We start from the raw sequence: 21,575 nt of genomic DNA on the forward strand, positions 1-21,575 counted from the left end.
AAAACCTGTTTTTGCTTTGTCATTATGGTGTATTGTGTGTAGATTGCTGAGGATGTTTTTTTTTTTTGGTCCATTTTAACGTAAGAAAATGTGGTAAAAGGTCAAAGGGTCTGAATACTTTCCGAAGGCACTGTGTCATTATGTGGAGCCAGTTCTACCCCTGTTCAGACCCAAACCACCTGTAGGCTCACAGCTGGACAGGACTCAAACATAGCAGCTGTTTCAGCTCTACTTCACCACCTCTGTGCTGGGGACAGAAGTCTCCAATAGCAACAAGTATTGTTGACAAGAAGCAGCGAGAGGGGAAGGAGATGCCCTGGAAACATGTCACCGTGGCAACATGCTCTCCTACATTTCCCTGGTTATGTACATAGGCCAGACCTACCTATCTGTCTGGCCGGATAGTACCAGTCGGCCAGCCAGAGAGCTAGGTCCGGCATACCTTACTCTGTCCCAAATGGCACCCTAATCACTTAGGGTGCCATTTTAAAGTAGTGCTTTATATAGGGGAAAGGGTGTGATTTGGGATGCAGCCTCTAGATGTCACTGTTTACTGTTCCTCTCTCTCATCAGAACACATTCAGCAAACACAGATAACACACAGGAGCGCGTGTTCTCACACACTGTATTTTTTACTGATAGAAAACACAATGGGAGCATAGCTAAGCATTACTACGACCACAACAGAATATATGGAGAAACAGAACACGTGTTTCTAAAACGTTATTAAATGTCCTTATATTAACATTTACTCAACAGTACAGGTGAAATGTTACACGTTTAAAGCCACCAAACACAGACATACTAATGAATGTGACTAAGGTGTCATCCCTAATGGCACCCTGTTCCCTATATAGTGCACTCATTTTGACCGGGGCTCATAGGAGTCTGGTGAAAAGTAGTGCACTATGTAGGGCCTAGTGTGCCTTTTAGGTTGCATACACATTGCTCAATCAGACTAACTTCTGTAATGTGTTACAATCCAGCGTCTGTCCCCTTAATTTAAGTCTGTCACCCTGTCACTGGGTCTCAGTCCGGACTACTACATGCAGGTTTGCAGTGGATTACAGATGCAAGCTGGCGAGACTCACATGCACAAGGGCATGGACAGACAGGTGCACCTACAAGCGTGCATACGCACACACTGACGCAAACACAAAATGGCCTCTCTTCAGCGAGTACAGAATGTGAAAACCTCCATCTCCCTGTCTTTATATCTCAGTATTATACACAGACAGGTCAGAGGCTGCGGTAACATGCAGTTCCCACGGAAACTGATTGACAGGCCTCTTGACCTTTGACCTTTGACCCTGCCCATCGGCCACCATCAGCGCAACGTCCCCGTCGTCAAGGAGACGCACCAGGTCACCCTCGGGGTCACGGTAGTTCAGGGCGATGTTGCCATCCACCTTGAACACATCTCTGAGAAAGAGCGAACGAGAGAGCGAGATGACAGGGAGAGATGGAGAGAGAAAGGTGGAGGGCGGAGTAGGGGGAGAGAGGGAAAGGGAGGGGTGGAGAGAGAAAGGTGGAGGGCGGAGTAGAGGGAGAGAGGGAAAGGGAGGGGTGGAGAGAGAAAGGTGGAGGGCAGAGTAGAGGGGGAGGAGAGAGGGAAAGGGAGGGGTGGAGAGAGGTGTGGGAAAGAGGGAGAGATGGCGGTGTAGTGGGAGAGGAGAGAGGGAAAGGGGGAAATAGAAGAAGACAGAGAGAAAGGTAGAGAGAGATTATTATTACTATGACTGTTTATTTTTATTTAACCATTACAAGTCAATTGAGAAGCCATTTTAACTTACAGTACTGACCTGGCCAAGAGGCATCACATTACAACAGTAAACAGGACCACACACAATCCCACTAAAATCACATAACACACACAATACAGAGGAAAGGTCCAAATTCATCAAATATACAACAAGAAATATTCTCAGTGGGTTTAGAGCAGAAAAGTTCAAGGCAACACAGCAGACTGAATGATCAGCAGCTACACTGATCAGATAGCAGCTCAGTTCATGTTGCTGAAGGACTGTGGTGGGATGAATAAATCAAGCCTGAGGGTCTTCTGCAGCTCAGTTCATGTTGCTGAAGGACTGTGGTGGGATGAATAAATCAAGCCTGAGGGTCTTCTGCAGCTCAGTTCATGTTGCTGAAGGACTGTGGTGGGGTGAATAAATCAAGCCTGAGGGTCTTCTGCAGCTCAGTTCATGTTGCTGAAGGACTGTGGTGGGATGAATGAATCAAGCCTGAGGGTCTTCTGCAGCTCAGTTCAAGTTGCTGAAGGACTGTGGTGGGATGAATGAATCAAGCCTGAGGGTCTTCTGCAGCTCAGTTCAAGTTGCTGAAGGACTGTGGTGGGGTGAATGAATCAAGCCTGAGGGTCTTCTGCAGCTCAGTTCAAGTTGCTGAAGGACTGTGGTGGGATGAATGAATCAAGCCTGAGGGTCTTCTGCAGCTCAGTTCAAGTTGCTGAAGGACTGTGGTGGGGTGAATGAATCAAGCCTGAGGGTCTTCTGCAGTTCAGTCCAGTCGTTGGCGGCGGAAAACTAGAATGAACGATAGCCAAAGGAAGTGTGGGCTTTGGGAAGGACCAGTGTGATACATCTACCCGGGGTTGCTACTGGTAGTGGAGATGTTGAGGAGTGAGCCGAGGTAGAGGGGGGACTTGCCTATGAGGGACTTGGGACCAGTGAGTCTGGTGTCGTGTTTGTAACGCGGCCAGTTGACCAGGGTGTAAAGGTCACAGTGATGAGTGTTGAAGGGGGACCTGGTAACAAAGCAAATGGCAGTGTGGTAAATTATGTCTAGTTTGTCAAGGGAGGTTTTTAGGGCAAGCCTATAACTAAATCACCATAGTCCAGGATTGTCAGGATGTTCATTTTTATAAGGGTGTGCTTGGCAGAGGGGGTGAACGATGTTTCGTTGTGGTACAGGAAACCAACTGTGGATGTAACTTTAGCCTGAAGGTGGGTGATGTGGGTACAGAATGAGAGCGATCAGTCCAGACAAGACACCAACATTCTTCTAGCTAGGTGTATTCCTCCTCTAACCCCGACCCATTCAGGGTGACAGTGATAGGAGGACGTAGATACATGGTAGAGTCCTGCTGTTATTACGAGTACAGAAACAACTACTCACACCCATCAGACCTATAACAGGTGAAGTACTCTCACAAGGTCTTCACCCGAACAAGCATTTGTTTTGGTACAGAGATAGCGCTGAGATTACAAAGATAACTCTTTGTTTGTCTGATATGCTTTAGTGGCTGTCCTGTCAATCTCCTTTCTGTGGTCTCTCTCTCTCTCCTCTGTCTTTCACTCTCTCTTTCTCTCCATATATCTCTCTCTCAACTCTTTGTCTCTGTGTCCCTACTGTCTCTTTCTTTCTCCTCTCTTCATTCCTCTCTGTTTTGTGAACAGGCTAAAGTACATTAACACAAGATAACTAGCAGCCATAGACCCAAAGCAGAATAGGATTATCAACACACACACACACACACACACACACACACACAGCAAATATTAATAACCAACCAACACAACCAGAAGATGAACTGATTTCTGAATGATTTGAAATGGAGAGAAAAATAATGTCGGTGGCAGTGGCCCCAAATGAACAGATGAATAAATAGAGGGAGAGAAAATACCATTATGAGAATAAAAAAGTTATTGGGAGAGCGTGTCTGGATATTGGGAGAGCGGGAGAGCGTGTCTGGATATTGGGAGAGCGTGTCTGGTTATTGGGAGAGCGTGTCTGGATATTGGGAGAGCGGGAGAGCGTGTCTGGATATTGGGAGAGCGTGTCTGGATATTGGGAGAGCGGGAGAGCGTGTCTGGATATTGGGAGAGCGTGTCTGGTTATTGGGAGAGCGTGTCTGGATATTGGGAGAGCGGGAGAGCGTGTCTGGATATTGGGAGAGCGTGTCTGGATATTGGGAGAGCGTGTCTGGATATTGGGAGAGCGGGAGAGCGTGGGAGAGCGTGTCTGGATATTGGGAGAGCGTGTCTGGATATTGGGAGAGTGTGTCTGGATATTGGGAGAGCGTGTCTGGTTATTGGGAGAGCGTGTCTGGTTATTGGGAGAGCGTGTCTGGTTATTGGGAGAGGGTGTCTGGATATTGGGAGAGCGGGAGAGCTTGGGAGAGGGTGTCTGGATATTGGGAGAGCGGGGGAGAGCGTGTCTGGATATTGGGAGAGCGTGTCTGGATATTGGGAGAGCATGTCTGGTTATTGGGAGAGCGTGTCTGGTTATTGGGAGAGCGTGTCTGGTTATTGGGAGAGGGTGTCTGGATATTGGGAGAGTGTGTCTGGATATTGGGAGAGCGGGAGAGCGTGCGAGAGCGTGTCTGGTTATTGGGAGAGCGTGTCTGGATATTGGGAGAGCGTGTCTGGATATTGGGAGAGTGTGTCTGGATATTGGGAGAGCGTGTCTGGTTATTGGGAGAGCGTGTCTGGTTATTGGGAGAGGGTGCCTGGATATTGGGAGAGCGGGAGAGCGTGGGAGAGCGTGTCTGGATATTGGGAGAGCGTGTCTGGATATTGGGAGAGCGGGAGAGCGTGGGAGAGCGTGTCTGGATATTGGGAGAGCGTGTCTGGATATTGGGAGAGCATGTCTGGTTATTGGGAGAGCGTGTCTGGTTATTGGGAGAGCGTGTCTGGTTATTGGGAGAGGGTGTCTGGATATTGGGAGAGTGTGTCTGGATATTGGGAGAGCGGGAGAGCGTGCGAGAGCGTGTCTGGTTATTGGGAGAGCGTGTCTGGATATTGGGAGAGCGTGTCTGGATATTGGGAGAGTGTGTCTGGATATTGGGAGAGCGTGTCTGGTTATTGGGAGAGCGTGTCTGGTTATTGGGAGAGGGTGCCTGGATATTGGGAGAGCGGGAGAGCGTGGGAGAGCGTGTCTGGATATTGGGAGAGCGTGTCTGGATATTGGGAGAGCGGGAGAGCGTGGGAGAGCGTGTCTGGATATTGGGAGAGCGTGTCTGGATATTGGGAGAGTGTGTCTGGTTATTGGGAGAGCGTGTCTGGTTATTGGGAGAGCGTGTCTGGTTATTGGGAGAGCGTGTCTGGTTATTGGGAGAGCGTGTCTGGTTATTGGGAGAGCGTGTCTGGTTATTGGGAGAGGGTGTCTGGTTATTGGGAGAGTGTGTCTGGCTATTGGGAGAGCGTGTCTGGTTATTGGGAGAGCGTGTCTGGTTATTGGGAGAGCGTGTCTGGATATTGGGAGAGCGTGTCTGGATATTGGGAGAGCGTGTCTGGATATTGGGAGAGCCTGTCTGGATATTGGGAGAGCCTGTCTGGATATTGGGAGAGCCTGTCTGGATATTGGGAGAGCCTGTCTGGATATTGGGAGAGCGTGTCTGGTTATTGGGAGAGCGTGTCTGGTTATTGGGAGAGCGTGTCTGGTTATTGGGAGAGCGTGTCTGGTTATTGGGAGAGCGTGTCTGGTTATTGGGAGAGCGTGTCTGGTTATTGGGAGAGCGTGTCTGGTTATTGGGAGAGCGTGTCTGGTTATTGGGAGAGCGTGTCTGGTTATTGGGAGAGCCTGTCTGGATATTGGGAGAGCCTGTCTGGATATTGGGAGAGCCTGTCTGGATATTGGGAGAGCGTGTCTGGTTATTGGGAGAGCGCGTCGGGTTATTGGGAGAGCATGTCTGGTTATTGGGAGAGCATGAGGTGAGAAGAGTGGAACTAATTTTAAAATGCACAGAGGTGATTTGTGGCTCTGCTTATGCATTGTGGGTAGATTTCTAGGCCCCGGGGCATTGGTGAATGTTTAATGGAAGTGTGTGTGTGTGTGTGTGTGTGTGTGTGTGTGTGTGTGTGTGTGTGCATGCGTGCGTGCGTGCCTTTAATGAAATTCGATTTATTCTTGTTTTGCTTTTACAGTTGAGGTGAGTTTTATCTCGTTGACAAGATAATAATGAGAGATGATAAACTGGGCCACTAGATGTGCGGAACTGACTATATGAGTCTGGTTATAGTGTGTACTGTGGTAGTGTTATAGTGTTATAGTTTGAACTGTGGTAGTGTTATAGTGTGTACTGTGGTAGTGTTATAGTGTGTACTGTGGTAGTATTATAGTGTGTACTGTGGTAGTGTTATAGTGTGTACTGTGGTAGTGTTATAGTGTGTACTGTGGTAGTGTTATAGTGTGTACTGTGGTAGTGTTATAGTGTGTACTGTGGTAGTGTTATAGTGTGTAGAGTGGTAGTGTTATAGTGTGTACTGTGGTAGTGTTATAGTGTGTACTGTGGACAATAAAGCACATCCTTATTGACCTGGGGAAATTTCAATGGAGAGGAGAATATCAGCTGAGTAACAGATATGTAGTGAAGAGGAGAATATCAGATATGTAGAGAAGAGGAGAATATCAGATATGTAGTGAAGAGGAGAATATCAGCTGAGTAACAGATATGTAGTGAAGAGGAGAATATCAGCTGAGTAACAGATATGTAGTGAAGAGGAGAATATCAGATGAGTAACAGATATGTAGAGAAGAGGAGAATATCAGATATGTAGTGAAGAGGAGAATATCAGATATGTAGTGAAGAGTGGAGTTGATTCAGCAGTGGGATGTGTCTGGTATCTTACCTCATGCGTGCCAATAGTTCTTTGTATGATGGCTGGGTGGAGATATCTTCTTCAACACACACATCCCTGTCACATACAGTCACACCAATACATTATTAACTGGGATACATACAGTCACACCAATACATTATTAACTGGGATACATACAGTCACACCAATACATTATTAACTGGGATACATACAGTCACTCCAATACATTATTAACTGGGATACATACAGTCATTCCAATACATTATTAACTGGGATACATACAGTCACTCCAATACATTATTAACTGGGATACATACAGTCACTCCAATACATTATTAACTGGGATACATACAGTCACTCCAATACATTATTAACTGGGATACATACAGTCACTCCTATACATTATTAACTGGGATACATACAGTCACTCCAATACATTATTAACTGGGATACATACAGTCACTCCAATACATTATTAACTGGGATACATACAGTCACTCCAATACATTATTACCTGGGATACATAAAGTCACTCCAATACATTATTAACTGGGATACATACAGTCACACCAATACATTATTAACTGGGATACATACAGTCACTCCAATACATTATTAACTGGGATACATACAGTCACTCCAATACATTATTAACTGGGATACATACAGTCACTCCAATACATTATTAACTGGGATACATACAGTCACTCCAATACATTATTAACTGGGATACATACAGTCACTCCAATACATTATTAACTGGGATACATACAGTCACACCAATACATTATTAACTGGGATACATACAGTCACTCCAATACATTATTAACTGGGATACATACAATCACTCCAATACATTATTAACTGGGATACATAAAGTCACTCCAATACATTATTAACTGGGATACATACAGTCACTCTCCAATACATTATTAACTGGGATACATACAGTCACACCAATACATTATTAACTGGGATACATACAGTCACACCAATACATTATTAACTGGGATACATACAGTCACTCCAATGCATTATTAACTGGGATACATACAGTCATTCCAATACATTATTAACTGGGATACATACAGTCACTCCAATACATTATTAACTGGGATACATACAGTCACTCCAATACATTATTAACTGGGATACATACAGTCACTCCAATACATTATTAACTGGGATACATACAGTCACTCCTATACATTATTAACTGGGATACATACAGTCACTCCAATACATTATTAACTGGGATACATACAGTCACTCCAATACATTATTAACTGGGATACATACAGTCACTCCAATACATTATTACCTGGGATACATAAAGTCACTCCAATACATTATTAACTGGGATACATACAGTCACACCAATACATTATTAACTGGGATACATACAGTCACTCCAATACATTATTAACTGGGATACATACAGTCACTCCAATACATTATTAACTGGGATACATACAGTCACTCCAATACATTATTAACTGGGATACATACAGTCACTCCAATACATTATTAACTGGGATACATACAGTCACTCCAATACATTATTAACTGGGATACATACAGTCACACCAATACATTATTAACTGGGATACATACAGTCACTCCAATACATTATTAACTGGGATACATACAGTCACTCCAATACATTATTAACTGGGATACATACAGTCACTCCAATACATTATTAACTGGGATACATACAGTCACTCCAATACATTATTAACTGGGATACATAAAGTCACTCTAATACATTATTAACTGGGATACATACAGTCACACCAATACATTATTAACTGGGATACATACAGTCACTCCAATACATTATTAACTGGGATACATACAGTCACTCCAATACATTATTAACTGGGATACATACAGTCACTCCAATACATTATTAACTGGGATACATACAGTCACTCCAATACATTATTAACTGGGATACATACAGTCACTCCTATACATTATTAACTGGGATACATACAGTCACTCCAATACATTATTAACTGGGATACATACAGTCACTCCAATACATTATTAACTGGGATACATACAGTCACTCCAATACATTATTACCTGGGATACATAAAGTCACTCCAATACATTATTAACTGGGATACATACAGTCACACCAATACATTATTAACTGGGATACATACAGTCACTCCAATACATTATTAACTGGGATACATACAGTCACTCCAATACATTATTAACTGGGATACATACAGTCACTCCAATACATTATTAACTGGGATACATACAGTCACTCCAATACATTATTAACTGGGATACATACAGTCACTCCAATACATTATTAACTGGGATACATACAGTCACACCAATACATTATTAACTGGGATACATACAGTCACTCCAATACATTATTAACTGGGATACATACAATCACTCCAATACATTATTAACTGGGATACATAAAGTCACTCCAATACATTATTAACTGGGATACATACAGTCACTCTCCAATACATTATTAACTGGGATACATACAGTCACACCAATACATTATTAACTGGGATACATACAGTCACACCAATACATTATTAACTGGGATACATACAGTCACTCCAATGCATTATTAACTGGGATACATACAGTCATTCCAATACATTATTAACTGGGATACATACAGTCACTCCAATACATTATTAACTGGGATACATACAGTCACTCCAATACATTATTAACTGGGATACATACAGTCACTCCAATACATTATTAACTGGGATACATACAGTCACTCCTATACATTATTAACTGGGATACATACAGTCACTCCAATACATTATTAACTGGGATACATACAGTCACTCCAATACATTATTAACTGGGATACATACAGTCACTCCAATACATTATTACCTGGGATACATAAAGTCACTCCAATACATTATTAACTGGGATACATACAGTCACACCAATACATTATTAACTGGGATACATACAGTCACTCCAATACATTATTAACTGGGATACATACAGTCACTCCAATACATTATTAACTGGGATACATACAGTCACTCCAATACATTATTAACTGGGATACATACAGTCACTCCAATACATTATTAACTGGGATACATACAGTCACTCCAATACATTATTAACTGGGATACATACAGTCACACCAATACATTATTAACTGGGATACATACAGTCACTCCAATACATTATTAACTGGGATACATACAGTCACTCCAATACATTATTAACTGGGATACATACAGTCACTCCAATACATTATTAACTGGGATACATACAGTCACTCCAATACATTATTAACTGGGATACATAAAGTCACTCTAATACATTATTAACTGGGATACATACAGTCACACCAATACATTATTAACTGGGATACATACAGTCACTCCAATACATTATTAACTGGGATACATACAGTCACTCCAATACATTATTAACTGGGATACATACAGTCACTCCAATACATTATTAACTGGGATACATACAGTCACTCCAATACATTATTAACTGGGCTACATACAGTCACTCCAATACATTATTAACTGGGATACCTGGTGTCGACGCCCTGGGGTGTGAGCAGGTAGCAGCGCAGGCAGCTGTAAGACCCCGCCCCTTTACCTGAAGCGCCACCGCTCTCGCCATCAGAGTCACTCTCTGGGAGGGGCTTAATGATCTTCACAAAGGATTCTGGGAAGATACCTGTTCGATTGCTCACCGTGCCCTGAGAGAGAGAGGAAGTGAGAGAGTGAGAGAGAGAGAGAGAGAGAGACAGAAAGAGAGAGGTGGATTAATAGAGAGAGGAGGATTAATAGATAGAGCAGGATTAATAGAGGGGTGGATTAATAGAGAGGTGGATTAATAGAGAGGTGGATTAATAGAGAGGGGTGGATTAATAGAGAGGTGGATTAATAGAGAGAGGTGGATTAATAGAGAGAGGAGGATTAATAGATAGAGCAGGATTAATAGAGGGGTGGATTAATAGAGAGGTGGATTAATAGAGAGGTGGATTAATAGAGAGGGGTGGATTAATAGAGAGGTGGATTAATAGAGAGGTGGATTAATAGAGAGGGGTGGATTAATAGAGAGAGGAGGATTAATAGAGAGGGGTGGATTAATAGAGAGGAGGATTAATAGAGAGGGGTGGATTAATAGAGAGAGGTGGATTAATAGAGAGGGGTGGATTAATAGAGAGGTGGATTAATAGAGAGAGGTGGATTAATAGAGGGGTGGATTAATAGAGAGGGGTGGATTAATAGAGAGGTGGATTAATAGAGAGAGGTGGATTAATAGAGAGGTGGATTAATAGAGAGAGGAGGATTAATAGAGAGAGGAGGATTAATAGAGAGGAGGATTAATAGAGGGGTGGATTAATAGAGAGGTGGATTAATAGAGAGAGGTGGATTAATAGAGAGGGGTGGATTAATAGAGAGAGGTGGATTAATAGAGAGAGGGGGATTAATAGAGAGGTGGATTAATAGAGAGGTGGATTAATAGAGAGGAGGATTAATAGAGAGGTGGATTAATAGAGAGGTGGATTAATAGAGAGGGGTGGATTAATAGAGAGGGTGGATTAATAGAGAGGTGGATTAATAGAGAGGGGTGGATTAATAGAGAGGTGGATTAATAGAGGGGTGGATTAATAGAGAGAGCAGGATTAATAGAGGGGTGGATTAATAGAGAGGGGTGGATTAATAGAGAGGTGGATTAATAGAGAGGGGTGGATTAATAGAGAGGGTGGATTAATAGAGAGGTGGATTAATAGAGAGGGTGGATTAATAGAGAGGTGGATTAATAGAGAGGAGGATTAATAGAGAGGGTGGATTAATAGAGAGAGGTGGATTAATAGAGAGGAGGATTAATAGAGAGGTGGATTAATAGAGAGGTGGATTAATAGAGAGAGGAGGATTAATAGAGAGGAGGATTAATAGAGAGGGTGGATTAATAGAGAGGTGGATTAATAGAGAGGTGGATTAATAGAGAGGTGGATTAATAGAGAGGTGGATTAATAGAGAGGTGGATTAATAGAGAGGTGGATTAATAGAGAGGTGGATTAATAGAGAGGTGGATTAATAGAGAGAGGTGGATTAATAGAGAGAGGTGGATTAATAGAGAGGAGGATTAATAGAGAGGGTGGATTAATAGAGAGGTGGATTAATAGAGAGGTGGATTAATAGAGAGAGGAGGATTAATAGAGAGGAGGATTAATAGAGAGGGTGGATTAATAGAGAGGTGGATTAATAGAGAGGTGGATTAATAGAGAGGTGGATTAATAGAGAGGGGTGGATTAATAGAGAGGGTGGATTAATAGAGAGAGGAGGATTAATAGAGAGGAGGATTAATAGAGAGAGGGCTGTAAAGTGTGAGTGTGTATAGAAGCAGTTTTACATAGGCTCATTATCATGACCTGGCTAATATCTCAGAAGTACTCAAGACACACATACAGAGATGGCCCATATGTGTGTGAGGCATTTTGAGTAAGGCTTGCCCCCTCCTGACCTCTCTCTCCATCCTTCTCTTCACTTTACTCATCCCTCTCTCTCTGCATCGTCCCTCTCTCTCTCTGCATCATCTCTCTCTCTCTCATCATCCCCCTCTCTCCCCTCTCCCTCTCTCTCCTCTACCCCCACTCTCTCTCTCCTCCCCCCCTCTCGCTCTCTCCTCTTCCCCCTCTCTCGCTCTCTCCTCTTCCCCCTCTCTCGCTCTCTCCTCTTCCCCCTATCTCGCTCTCTCTCTCCTCTTCCTCTCTCTCTCCTCTTCCCCCTTTCTCCTCTTCCCTTCTCTCTCTCTCTCTCCTCTTCCCCCTCTCTCCTCTTCCCTTCTCTCTCTCTCTCCTCTTCCCCCTCTCTCCTCTTCCCCTCTCTCTCTCTCTCTCTCTCTCTCTCTCCTCTTCCCCCCTCACTCTCTCTCTCTCCTTCCCCTCCTCTCTCTCTCCTCTTCCCCTCTCTCTCTCTCTCTCTCTCTCTCCTCTTCCCCCTCTCTCCTCTCCCCCCTCTCTCTCTCTCCTCTTCCCCCCTCTTTCACCTCTTCCCCCCCTCTCTCACCTCTTCCCATTCTCTCTCACCTCTTCCCCCTCTCTCTCACCTCTTCCCCCTCTCTCTCACCTCTTCCCCTCCCTCTCTCACCTCTTCCCTCCCTCTCTCACCTCTTCCCTCCCTCTCTCACCTCTTCCCTCCCTCTCTCACCTCTTCCCCCCCTTTCTCTCACCTCTTTCCCCCCTCTCTCTCACCTCTTCCCCTGCCTCCCTCACCTCTTCCCCCTCTCTCTCTCTCTCCTCTTCCCTCTCTCTCCATTCCCTTTCAATTCAATTCAATTCAAGGGGCTTTATTGGCATGGGAAACATGTTAACATTGCCAAAGCAAGTGAGGTAGATAATATACAAAAGTGAAATAAACAATAGAAAATAACAGTAGACATTACACATACAGAAGTTTCAAAACAATAAAGACATTACAAATGTCATATTATGTATATATACAGTGTTGTAACAATGTACAAATGGTTAAAGTACACAAGGGAAAAAAATAAGGATAAATATGGGTTGTATTTACAATGGTGTTTGTTCTTCACTGGTTGCCCCTTTCTCTATCCACCCTCTTTCTCATTAACTCTAGTCTCTCTCGCTCTCTATCCACCCTCCCTCTCTCTATCCACCCTCCCTCTCTCTCGCCACCCTCCCTCTCTCTCGCCACCCTCCCTCTCTCTCGCCACCCTCCCTCTCTCTCGCCATCCTCCCTCTCTCTCACTCATTCTCTTCTCTCCCTCCCTCCCTCACTCCTAGTGCCCATCCATCCATCTCCCTCCCTCCCTTCCTTCTCCTCACTCCACATCTCTCTCTCCTCCCACCATTCCTCCTCATCCCTCCCCTCTATTCACTCCTCTCCTCTTCCATTTCTCCCTCCTCCATCCCTCCACTCCTCTCTCCCTCTCCTCCATCCATCCCTCCCCTCCTCTCTCCCTCTCCTCCATCCATCCCTCCCCTCCTCCCTCCCTCTCCTCCATCCATCCCTCCCTCTCCTCCTCCATCCCTCCCTCCCTCTCCTCCATCCATCCCTCCCATCCATCTGTCCTCCTCCTCTATCCCTCCCTCCCTCTCTTCCCTCCCTGCCTCCCTCTCCTCCATCTCTTCCACCTCCTCCATCCATCCCTCCCTCTCCTCCTCCTCCTTTATCCATCCCCCCTCTCCTCCTCCTCCTCCATCCATCCCTCCCTCTCCTCTTCCTCCCTCTCCTCCTCCTCCTCATCCCTCCCTCATCCCTCCCTCTCCTCCATCTCCTCCCTCCCTCCCTCTCCTCCTCCTCCATTCCTCCCTCTCCATCCTATTCCTCCCTCCCTCTCCTCCATCTCCTCCATCTCTTCCACCTCCTCCATCCATCCCTCCCTCTCCTCCTCCTCCTCTATCCCTCCCTCCCTCTCTTCCCTCCCTCCTTCCCTCTCCTCCATCTCTTCCACCTCCTCCATCCATCCATCCCTCCCTCTCCTCCTCCTCCTCTATCCATCCCTCCCTCTCCTCCTCCTCCATCCATCCCTCCCTCTCCTCTTCCTCCTCATCCCTCCCTCTCCTCTTCCTCCTCCTCCTCATCCCGCCCTCATCCCTCCCTCTCCTCCATCTCCTCCATCCCTCCCTCTCCTCCTCCATTCCTCCCTCTCCATCCCTCCACTCTATTCCTCCCTCCCACCCTCCTACCCCCTCCCTCTCCTCCATCCCTCCCTCTCCTCCTCCACCCCTCCTCCCTCTCCATCCCTCCACTCTATTCCTCCCACCCTCCCATCCCTCCATCTCTTGCCTGCAGCTCACCTCCAGCCAGTCTGTGTTAACTCTCCTCAGAAGGAAGATCACCTCTCCAGCTTTCATACTCAGCTCCAGTCGTCCACTCCCACTGAAGTCGAAGACCACCTGGGAACCACACACACACACACACGGAGGTGAACACACACACGGAGGAGAACACAAACACGCCCGCAGCAGGCAGCGGACCAGGATCAACCGAGAGAAAGGGAGAGAAAGAGAGACAGACAAAGAGAGAAGACTGAGAAACCGAACAGGTAAGAGTGACTCATTTTACTTGTCTGATGATGAAGTGAGTGTGAGAGAACGGGACAGCAACGGGACAGCAATCAGCAGAAGACAAGAGGGAACAAGTGCCAGGAGCGAGGGATGAGAGAAAGAAAGAGGGATCCCTAAAGGAGTACAGAGAAAGAGAGAACAGGACACTGGTGTGAGTCAGGGAGACGGGCTCTGAAGGGATGAAACAGACCATAAGTGGTTTTGTTTGTGACTAGAGCAGATCTTCATAGTGCAGGAAATCACTCCACAACACTCCTACTCCTAATGCTGCACAACGCGTGGGATCGGACAGGCACACAGCTAAGAGAGACGAGAGAGAGCTGAGCGCTTAGCGAGTGGGCAAGTGTAAGTGCATGTGTGAGTGCGTGTGTGAGTGCGTGTGTGAGTGCGTGCGTGCGTGCGTGTGTGTGTGTGGGTGGATGGGTGGATGGGAGAGGAGAGATGCAGGGGGTGCGTAAAAGCGGTATAAAGTATAAAGTACTAGAAAACTGTGATGGAGAGAATGTGGAAAAAGAGCTAAACTGTGATGGAGAGTGTGGAAAAAGAGCTAAAAAGATAACACACTTAAAAGGGTTAAAAGCAAGTCATGATAGTGTATTTTATAGTGTGGTTTTGAGCTGAGTCATGATAGTGTATTTTATAGTGTGGCTTTGCGCTGAGTCATGATAGTGTATTTTATAGTGTGGCTTTGCGCTGAGTCATGATAGTGTATTTTATAGTGTGGCTTTGAGCTGAGTCATGATAGTGTATTTTATAGTGTGGTTTGGAGCTGAGTCATGATAGTGTATTTTATAGTGTGGCTTTGACCTGAGTCATGATAGTGTATTTTATAGTGTGGTTTGGAGCTGAGTCATGATAGTGTATTTTATAGTGTGGCTTTGAGCTGAGTCATGATAGTGTATTTTATAGTGTGGTTTGGAGCTGAGTCATGATAGTGTATTTTATAGTGTGGCTTTGAGCTGAGTCATGATAGTGTATTTTATAGTGTGGTTTGGAGCTGAGTCATGATAGTGTATTTTATAGTGTGGCTTTGCGCTGAGTCATGATAGTGTATTTTATAGTGTGGCTTTGACCTGAGTCATGATAGTGTATTTTATAGTGTGGTTTGGAGCTGAGTCATGATAGTGTATTTTATAGTGTGGCTTTGAGCTGAGTCATGATAGTGTATTTTATAGTGTGGTTTGGAGCTGAGTCATGATAGTGTATTTTATAGTGTGGCTTTGAGCTGAGTCATGATAGTGTATTTTATAGTGTGGTTTGGAGCTGAGTCATGATAGTGTATTTTATAGTGTGGCTTTGCGCTGAGTCATGATAGTGTAGGACATGTGGTAAAACGGATAACACTGTACAGTCACATTACACCCCTCCTTGGTATTTGATGGGCACTAATGAGAAACAATATGGTAAGAAGCAGGATATCTTTTCGTCCACACAACTGCCTGGTATTAAAGAGTAGTTAATCACCTGTTTAATGATGTTAGTAACATAAAGAGTAGTTTAATGATGGTTAGTAACATAAAGAGTAGTTAATCTCCTGTTTAATGATGCTTAGTAACATAAAGAGTAGTTTAATGATGGTAGTAACATAAAGAGTAGTTAATCTCCTGTTTAATGATGGTTAGTAACATAAAGAGTAGTTAATCTCCTGTTTAATGATGGTTAGTAACATAAAGAGTAGTTAATCTCCTGTTTAATGATGGTTAGTAACATAAAGAGTAGTTAATCACCTGTTTAATGATGGTAGTAACATAAAGAGTAGTTAATCTCCTGTTTAATGATGGTAGTAACATAAAGAGTAGTTTAATGATGGTTAGTAACATAAAGAGTAGTTAATATCCTGTTTAATGATGGTTAGTAACATAAAGAGTAGTTAATCTCCTGTTTAATGATGGTAGTAACATAAAGAGTAGTTCATCTCCTGTTTAATGATGGTTAGTAACATAAAGAGTAGTTAATCTCCTGTTTAATGATGGTAGTAACATAAAGAGTAGTTAATCTCCTGTTTAATGATGGTAGTAACATAAAGAGTAGTTAATCTCCTGTTTAATGATGGTAGTAACATAAAGAGTAGTTAATCTCCTGTTTAATGATGGTTAGTAACATAAAGAGTAGTTAATCTCCTGTTTAATGATGGTTAGTAACATAAAGAGTAGTTAATCTCCTGTTTAATGATGGTTAGTAACATAAAGAGTAGTTAATCACCTGTTTAATGATGGTAGTAACATAAAGAGTAGTTAATCTCCTGTTTAATGATGGTAGTAACATAAAGAGTAGTTTAATGATGGTTAGTAACATAAAGAGTAGTTAATATCCTGTTTAATGATGGTTAGTAACATAAAGAGTAGTTAATCTCCTGTTTAATGATGGTAGTAACATAAAGAGTAGTTCATCTCCTGTTTAATGATGGTTAGTAACATAAAGAGTAGTTAATCTCCTGTTTAATGATGGTAGTAACATAAAGAGTAGTTAATCTCCTGTTTAATGATGGTAGTAACATAAAGAGTAGTTAATCTCCTGTTTAATGATGGTAGTAACATAAAGAGTAGTTCATCTCCTGTTTAATGATGGTTAGTAACATAAAGAGTAGTTAATCTCCTGTTTAATGATGGTAGTAACATAAAGAGTAGTTTAATGATGGTAGTAACATAAAGAGTAGTTAATATCCTGTTTAATGATGGTAGTAACATAAAGAGTAGTTAATCTCCTGTTTAATGATGGTAGTAACATAAAGAGTAGTTAATCTCCTGTTTAATGATGGTAGTAACATAAAGAGTAGTTTAATGATGTTAGTAACATAAAGAGTAGTTAATCTCCTGTTTAATGATGGTAGTAACATAAAGAGTAGTTTAATGATGGTAGTAACATAAAGAGTAGTTAATATCCTGTTTAATGATGGTAGTAACATAAAGAGTAGTTAATCTCCTGTTTAATGATGGTAGTAACATAAAGAGTAGTTAATCTCCTGTTTAATGATGGTAGTAACATAAAGAGTAGTTTAATGATGGTAGTAACATAAAGAGTAGTTTAATGATGGTAGTAACATAAAGAGTAGTTAATATCCTGTTTAATGATGGTAGTAACATAAAGAGTAGTTAATATCCTGTTTAATGATGGTTAGTAACATAAAGAGTAGTTAATCTCCTGTTTAATGATGGTAGTAACATAAAGAGTAGTTAATCTCCTGTTTAATGATGGTTAGTAACATAAAGAGTAGTTAATATCCTGTTTAATGATGGTTAGTAACATAAAGAGTAGTTAATCTCCTGTTTAATGATGGTAGTAACATAAAGAGTAGTTTAATGATGGTAGTAACATAAAGAGTAGTTAATCACCTGTTTAATGATGGTTAGTAACATAAAGAGTAGTTAATCACCTGTTTAATGATGGTTAGTAACATAAAGAGTAGTTAATCTCCTGTTTAATGATGGTTAGTAACATAAAGAGTAGTTAATCTCCTGTTTAATGATGGTTAGTAACATAAAGAGTAGTTAATCACCTGTTTAATGATGGTTAGTAACATAAAGAGTAGTTAATCACCTGTTTAATGATGGTTAGTAACATAAAGAGTAGTTTAATGATGGTTAGTAACATAAAGAGTAGTTAATCTCCTGTTTAATGATGGTTAGTAACATAAAGAGTAGTTTAATGATGGTAGTAACATAAAGAGTAGTTAATCACCTGTTTAATGATGGTTAGTAACATAAAGAGTAGTTAATCTCCTGTTTAATGATGGTAGTAACATAAAGAGTAGTTAATCTCCTGTTTAATGATGGTAGTAACATAAAGAGTAGTTTAATGATGGTAGTAACATAAAGAGTAGTTAATCTCCTGTTTAATGATGGTAGTAACATAAAGAGTAGTTTAATGATGGTTAGTAACATAAAGAGTAGTTTAATGATGGTTAGTAACATAAAGAGTAGTTAATCACCTGTTTAATGATGGTAGTAACATAAAGAGTAGTTAATCTCCTGTTTAATGATGGTTAGTAACATAAAGAGTAGTTAATCTCCTGTTTAATGATGGTAGTAACATAAAGAGTAGTTTAATGATGCTTAGTAACATAAAGAGTAGTTAATATCCTGTTTAATGATGCGTAGTAACATAAAGAGTAGTTAATCACCTGTTTAATGATGGTTAGTAACATAAAGAGTAGTTAATCTCCTGTTTAATGATGGTAGTAACATAAAGAGTAGTTAATATCCTGTTTAATGATGGTAGTAACATAAAGAGTAGTTAATCTCCTGTTTAATGATGGTAGTAACATAAAGAGTAGTTTAATGATGCTTAGTAACATAAAGAGTAGTTAATATCCTGTTTAATGATGCTTAGTAACATAAAGAGTAGTTAATCTCCTGTTTAATGATGGTTAGTAACATAAAGAGTAGTTAATCTCCTGTTTAATGATGGTTAGTAACATAAAGAGTAGTTAATCTCCTGTTTAATGATGGTTAGTAACATATAGATTAGTTAATCTCCTGTTTAATGATGGTTAGTAACATAAAGAGTAGTTAATCTCCTGTTTAATGATGGTAGTAACATAAAGAGTAGTTAATCTCCTGTTTAATGATGGTTAGTAACATAAAGAGTAGTTAATCTCCTGTTTAATGATGGTTAGTAACATAAAGAGTAGTTTAATGATGGTTAGTAACATAAAGAGTAGTTAATCACCTGTTTAATGATGGTAGTAACATAAAGAGTAGTTTAATGATGGTTAGTAACATAAAGAGTAGTTAATCACCTGTTTAATGATGGTTAGTAACATAAAGAGTAGTTAATCTCCTGTTTAATGATGGTAGTAACATAAAGAGTAGTTTAATGATGGTTAGTAACATAAAGAGTAGTTAATCTCCTGTTTAATGATGGTTAGTAACATAAAGAGTAGTTTAATGATGGTTAGTAACATAAAGAGTAGTTAATCTCCTGTTTAATGATGGTTAGTAACATAAAGAGTAGTTAATCTCCTGTTTAATGATGGTAGTAACATAAAGAGTAGTTTAATGATGGTTAGTAACATAAAGAGTAGTTAATCTCCTGTTTAATGATGGTTAGTAACATAAAGAGTAGTTCATCTCCTGTTTAATGATGGTTAGTAACATAAAGAGTAGTTAATCTCCTGTTTAATGATGGTTAGTAACATAAAGAGTAGTTTAATGATGGTAGTAACATAAAGAGTAGTTAATCTCCTGTTTAATGATGGTAGTAACATAAAGAGTAGTTAATCACCTGTTTAATGATGTTAGTAACATAAAGAGTAGTTAATCTCCTGTTTAATGATGGTTAGTAACATAAAGAGTAGTTAATCTCCTGTTTAATGATGGTTAGTAACATAAAGAGTAGTTTAATGATGGTTAGTAACATAAAGAGTAGTTAATATCCTGTTTAATGATGGTTAGTAACATAAAGAGTAGTTAATCTCCTGTTTAATGATGGTTAGTAACATAAAGAGTAGTTAATCTCCTGTTTAATGATGGTTAGTAACATAAAGAGTAGTTAATCTCCTGTTTAATGATGGTTAGTAACATAAAGAGTAGTTAATCTCCTGTTTAATGATGTTAGTAACATAAAGAGTAGTTAATCTCCTGTTTAATGATGGTTAGTAACATAAAGAGTAGTTCATCTCCTGTTTAATGATGGTTAGTAACATAAAGAGTAGTTAATCTCCTGTTTAATGATGTTAGTAACATAAAGAGTAGTTAATCTCCTGTTTAATGATGGTTAGTAACATAAAGAGTAGTTAATCTCCTGTTTAATGATGGTAGTAACATAAAGAGTAGTTAATCTCCTGTTTAATGATGGTTAGTAACATAAAGAGTAGTTTAATGATGGTAGTAACATAAAGAGTAGTTAATCTCCTGTTTAATGATGGTAGTAACATAAAGAGTAGTTAGTCTCCTGTTTAATGATGGTTAGTAACATATAGATTAGTTAATCTCCTGTTTAATGATGGTTAGTAACATAAAGAGTAGTTAATCTCCTGTTTAATGATGGTTAGTAACATAAAGAGTAGTTTAATGATGGTAGTAACATAAAGAGTAGTTAATCTCCTGTTTAATGATGGTTAGTAACATAAAGAGTAGTTTAATGATGGTAGTAACATAAAGAGTAGTTAATCTCCTGTTTAATGATGGTAGTAACATAAAGAGTAGTTAGTCTCCTGTTTAATGATGGTTAGTAACATAAAGAGTAGTTAATCTCCTGTTTAATGATGGTAGTAACATAAAGAGTAGTTAATCTCCTGTTTAATGATGGTAGTAACATAAAGAGTAGTTAGTCTCCTGTTTAATGATGGTTAGTAACATAAAGAGTAGTTAATCTCCTGTTTAATGATGGTTAGTAACATAAAGAGTAGTTTAATGATGGTAGTAACATAAAGAGTAGTTAATCTCCTGTTTAATGATGGTAGTAACATAAAGAGTAGTTAGTCTCCTGTTTAATGATGGTTAGTAACATAAAGAGTAGTTAATCACCTGTTTAATGATGGTTAGTAACATAAAGAGTAGTTAATCTCCTGTTTAATGATGGTAGTAACATAAAGAGTAGTTAATCTCCTGTTTAATGATGGTTAGTAACATAAAGAGTAGTTAATCTCCTGTTTAATGATGGTTAGTAACATAAAGAGTAGTTTAATGATGCTTAGTAACATAAAGAGTAGTTAATATCCTGTTTAATGATGGTTAGTAACATAAAGAGTAGTTTAATGATGCTTAGTAACATAAAGAGTAGTTAATCTCCTGTTTAATGATGGTTAGTAACATAAAGAGTAGTTTAATGATGCTTAGTAACATAAAGAGTAGTTAATCTCCTGTTTAATGATGGTAGTAACATAAAGAGTAGCTAATCTCCTGTTTAATGATGGTTAGTAACATAAAGAGTAGTTAATATCCTGTTTAATGATGGTTAGTAACATAAAGAGTAGTTAATCTCCTGTTTAA

At 40.8% G+C, this 21,575-nt stretch overlaps 2 protein-coding genes across 2 annotated transcripts in view; one reads left to right on the forward strand and one right to left on the reverse strand.

The window, feature by feature from the left end:
- Positions 1–726: 726 nt before the first annotated feature.
- ncf4 (neutrophil cytosolic factor 4) overlaps positions 727–21,575 on the reverse strand; it is a 44,433-nt gene continuing 23,584 nt past the window's right edge. The window contains 4 exon segments of the mRNA NM_001124505.1: positions 727–1,422; positions 6,588–6,653; positions 10,130–10,299; positions 14,374–14,472. Coding sequence (NP_001117977.1) covers positions 1,212–1,422; positions 6,588–6,653; positions 10,130–10,299; positions 14,374–14,472 — 546 coding nt within the window. The 3' untranslated portion in view covers positions 727–1,211.
- The window catches only part of pvalb7 (parvalbumin 7), a 69,684-nt gene continuing 62,488 nt past the window's right edge, over positions 14,380–21,575 (forward strand). The window contains exon 1 of the mRNA XM_036940136.2: positions 14,380–14,621. The gene's annotated coding sequence lies outside the window, so the exon portion shown is untranslated. The remainder of the gene's footprint in view (positions 14,622–21,575) is intronic.

Source organism: Oncorhynchus mykiss, chromosome 13 (assembly GCF_057628025.1).
Source record: "Oncorhynchus mykiss isolate SJ-2025 chromosome 13, ASM5762802v1, whole genome shotgun sequence".
Taxonomy (NCBI): domain Eukaryota; kingdom Metazoa; phylum Chordata; class Actinopteri; order Salmoniformes; family Salmonidae; genus Oncorhynchus; species Oncorhynchus mykiss.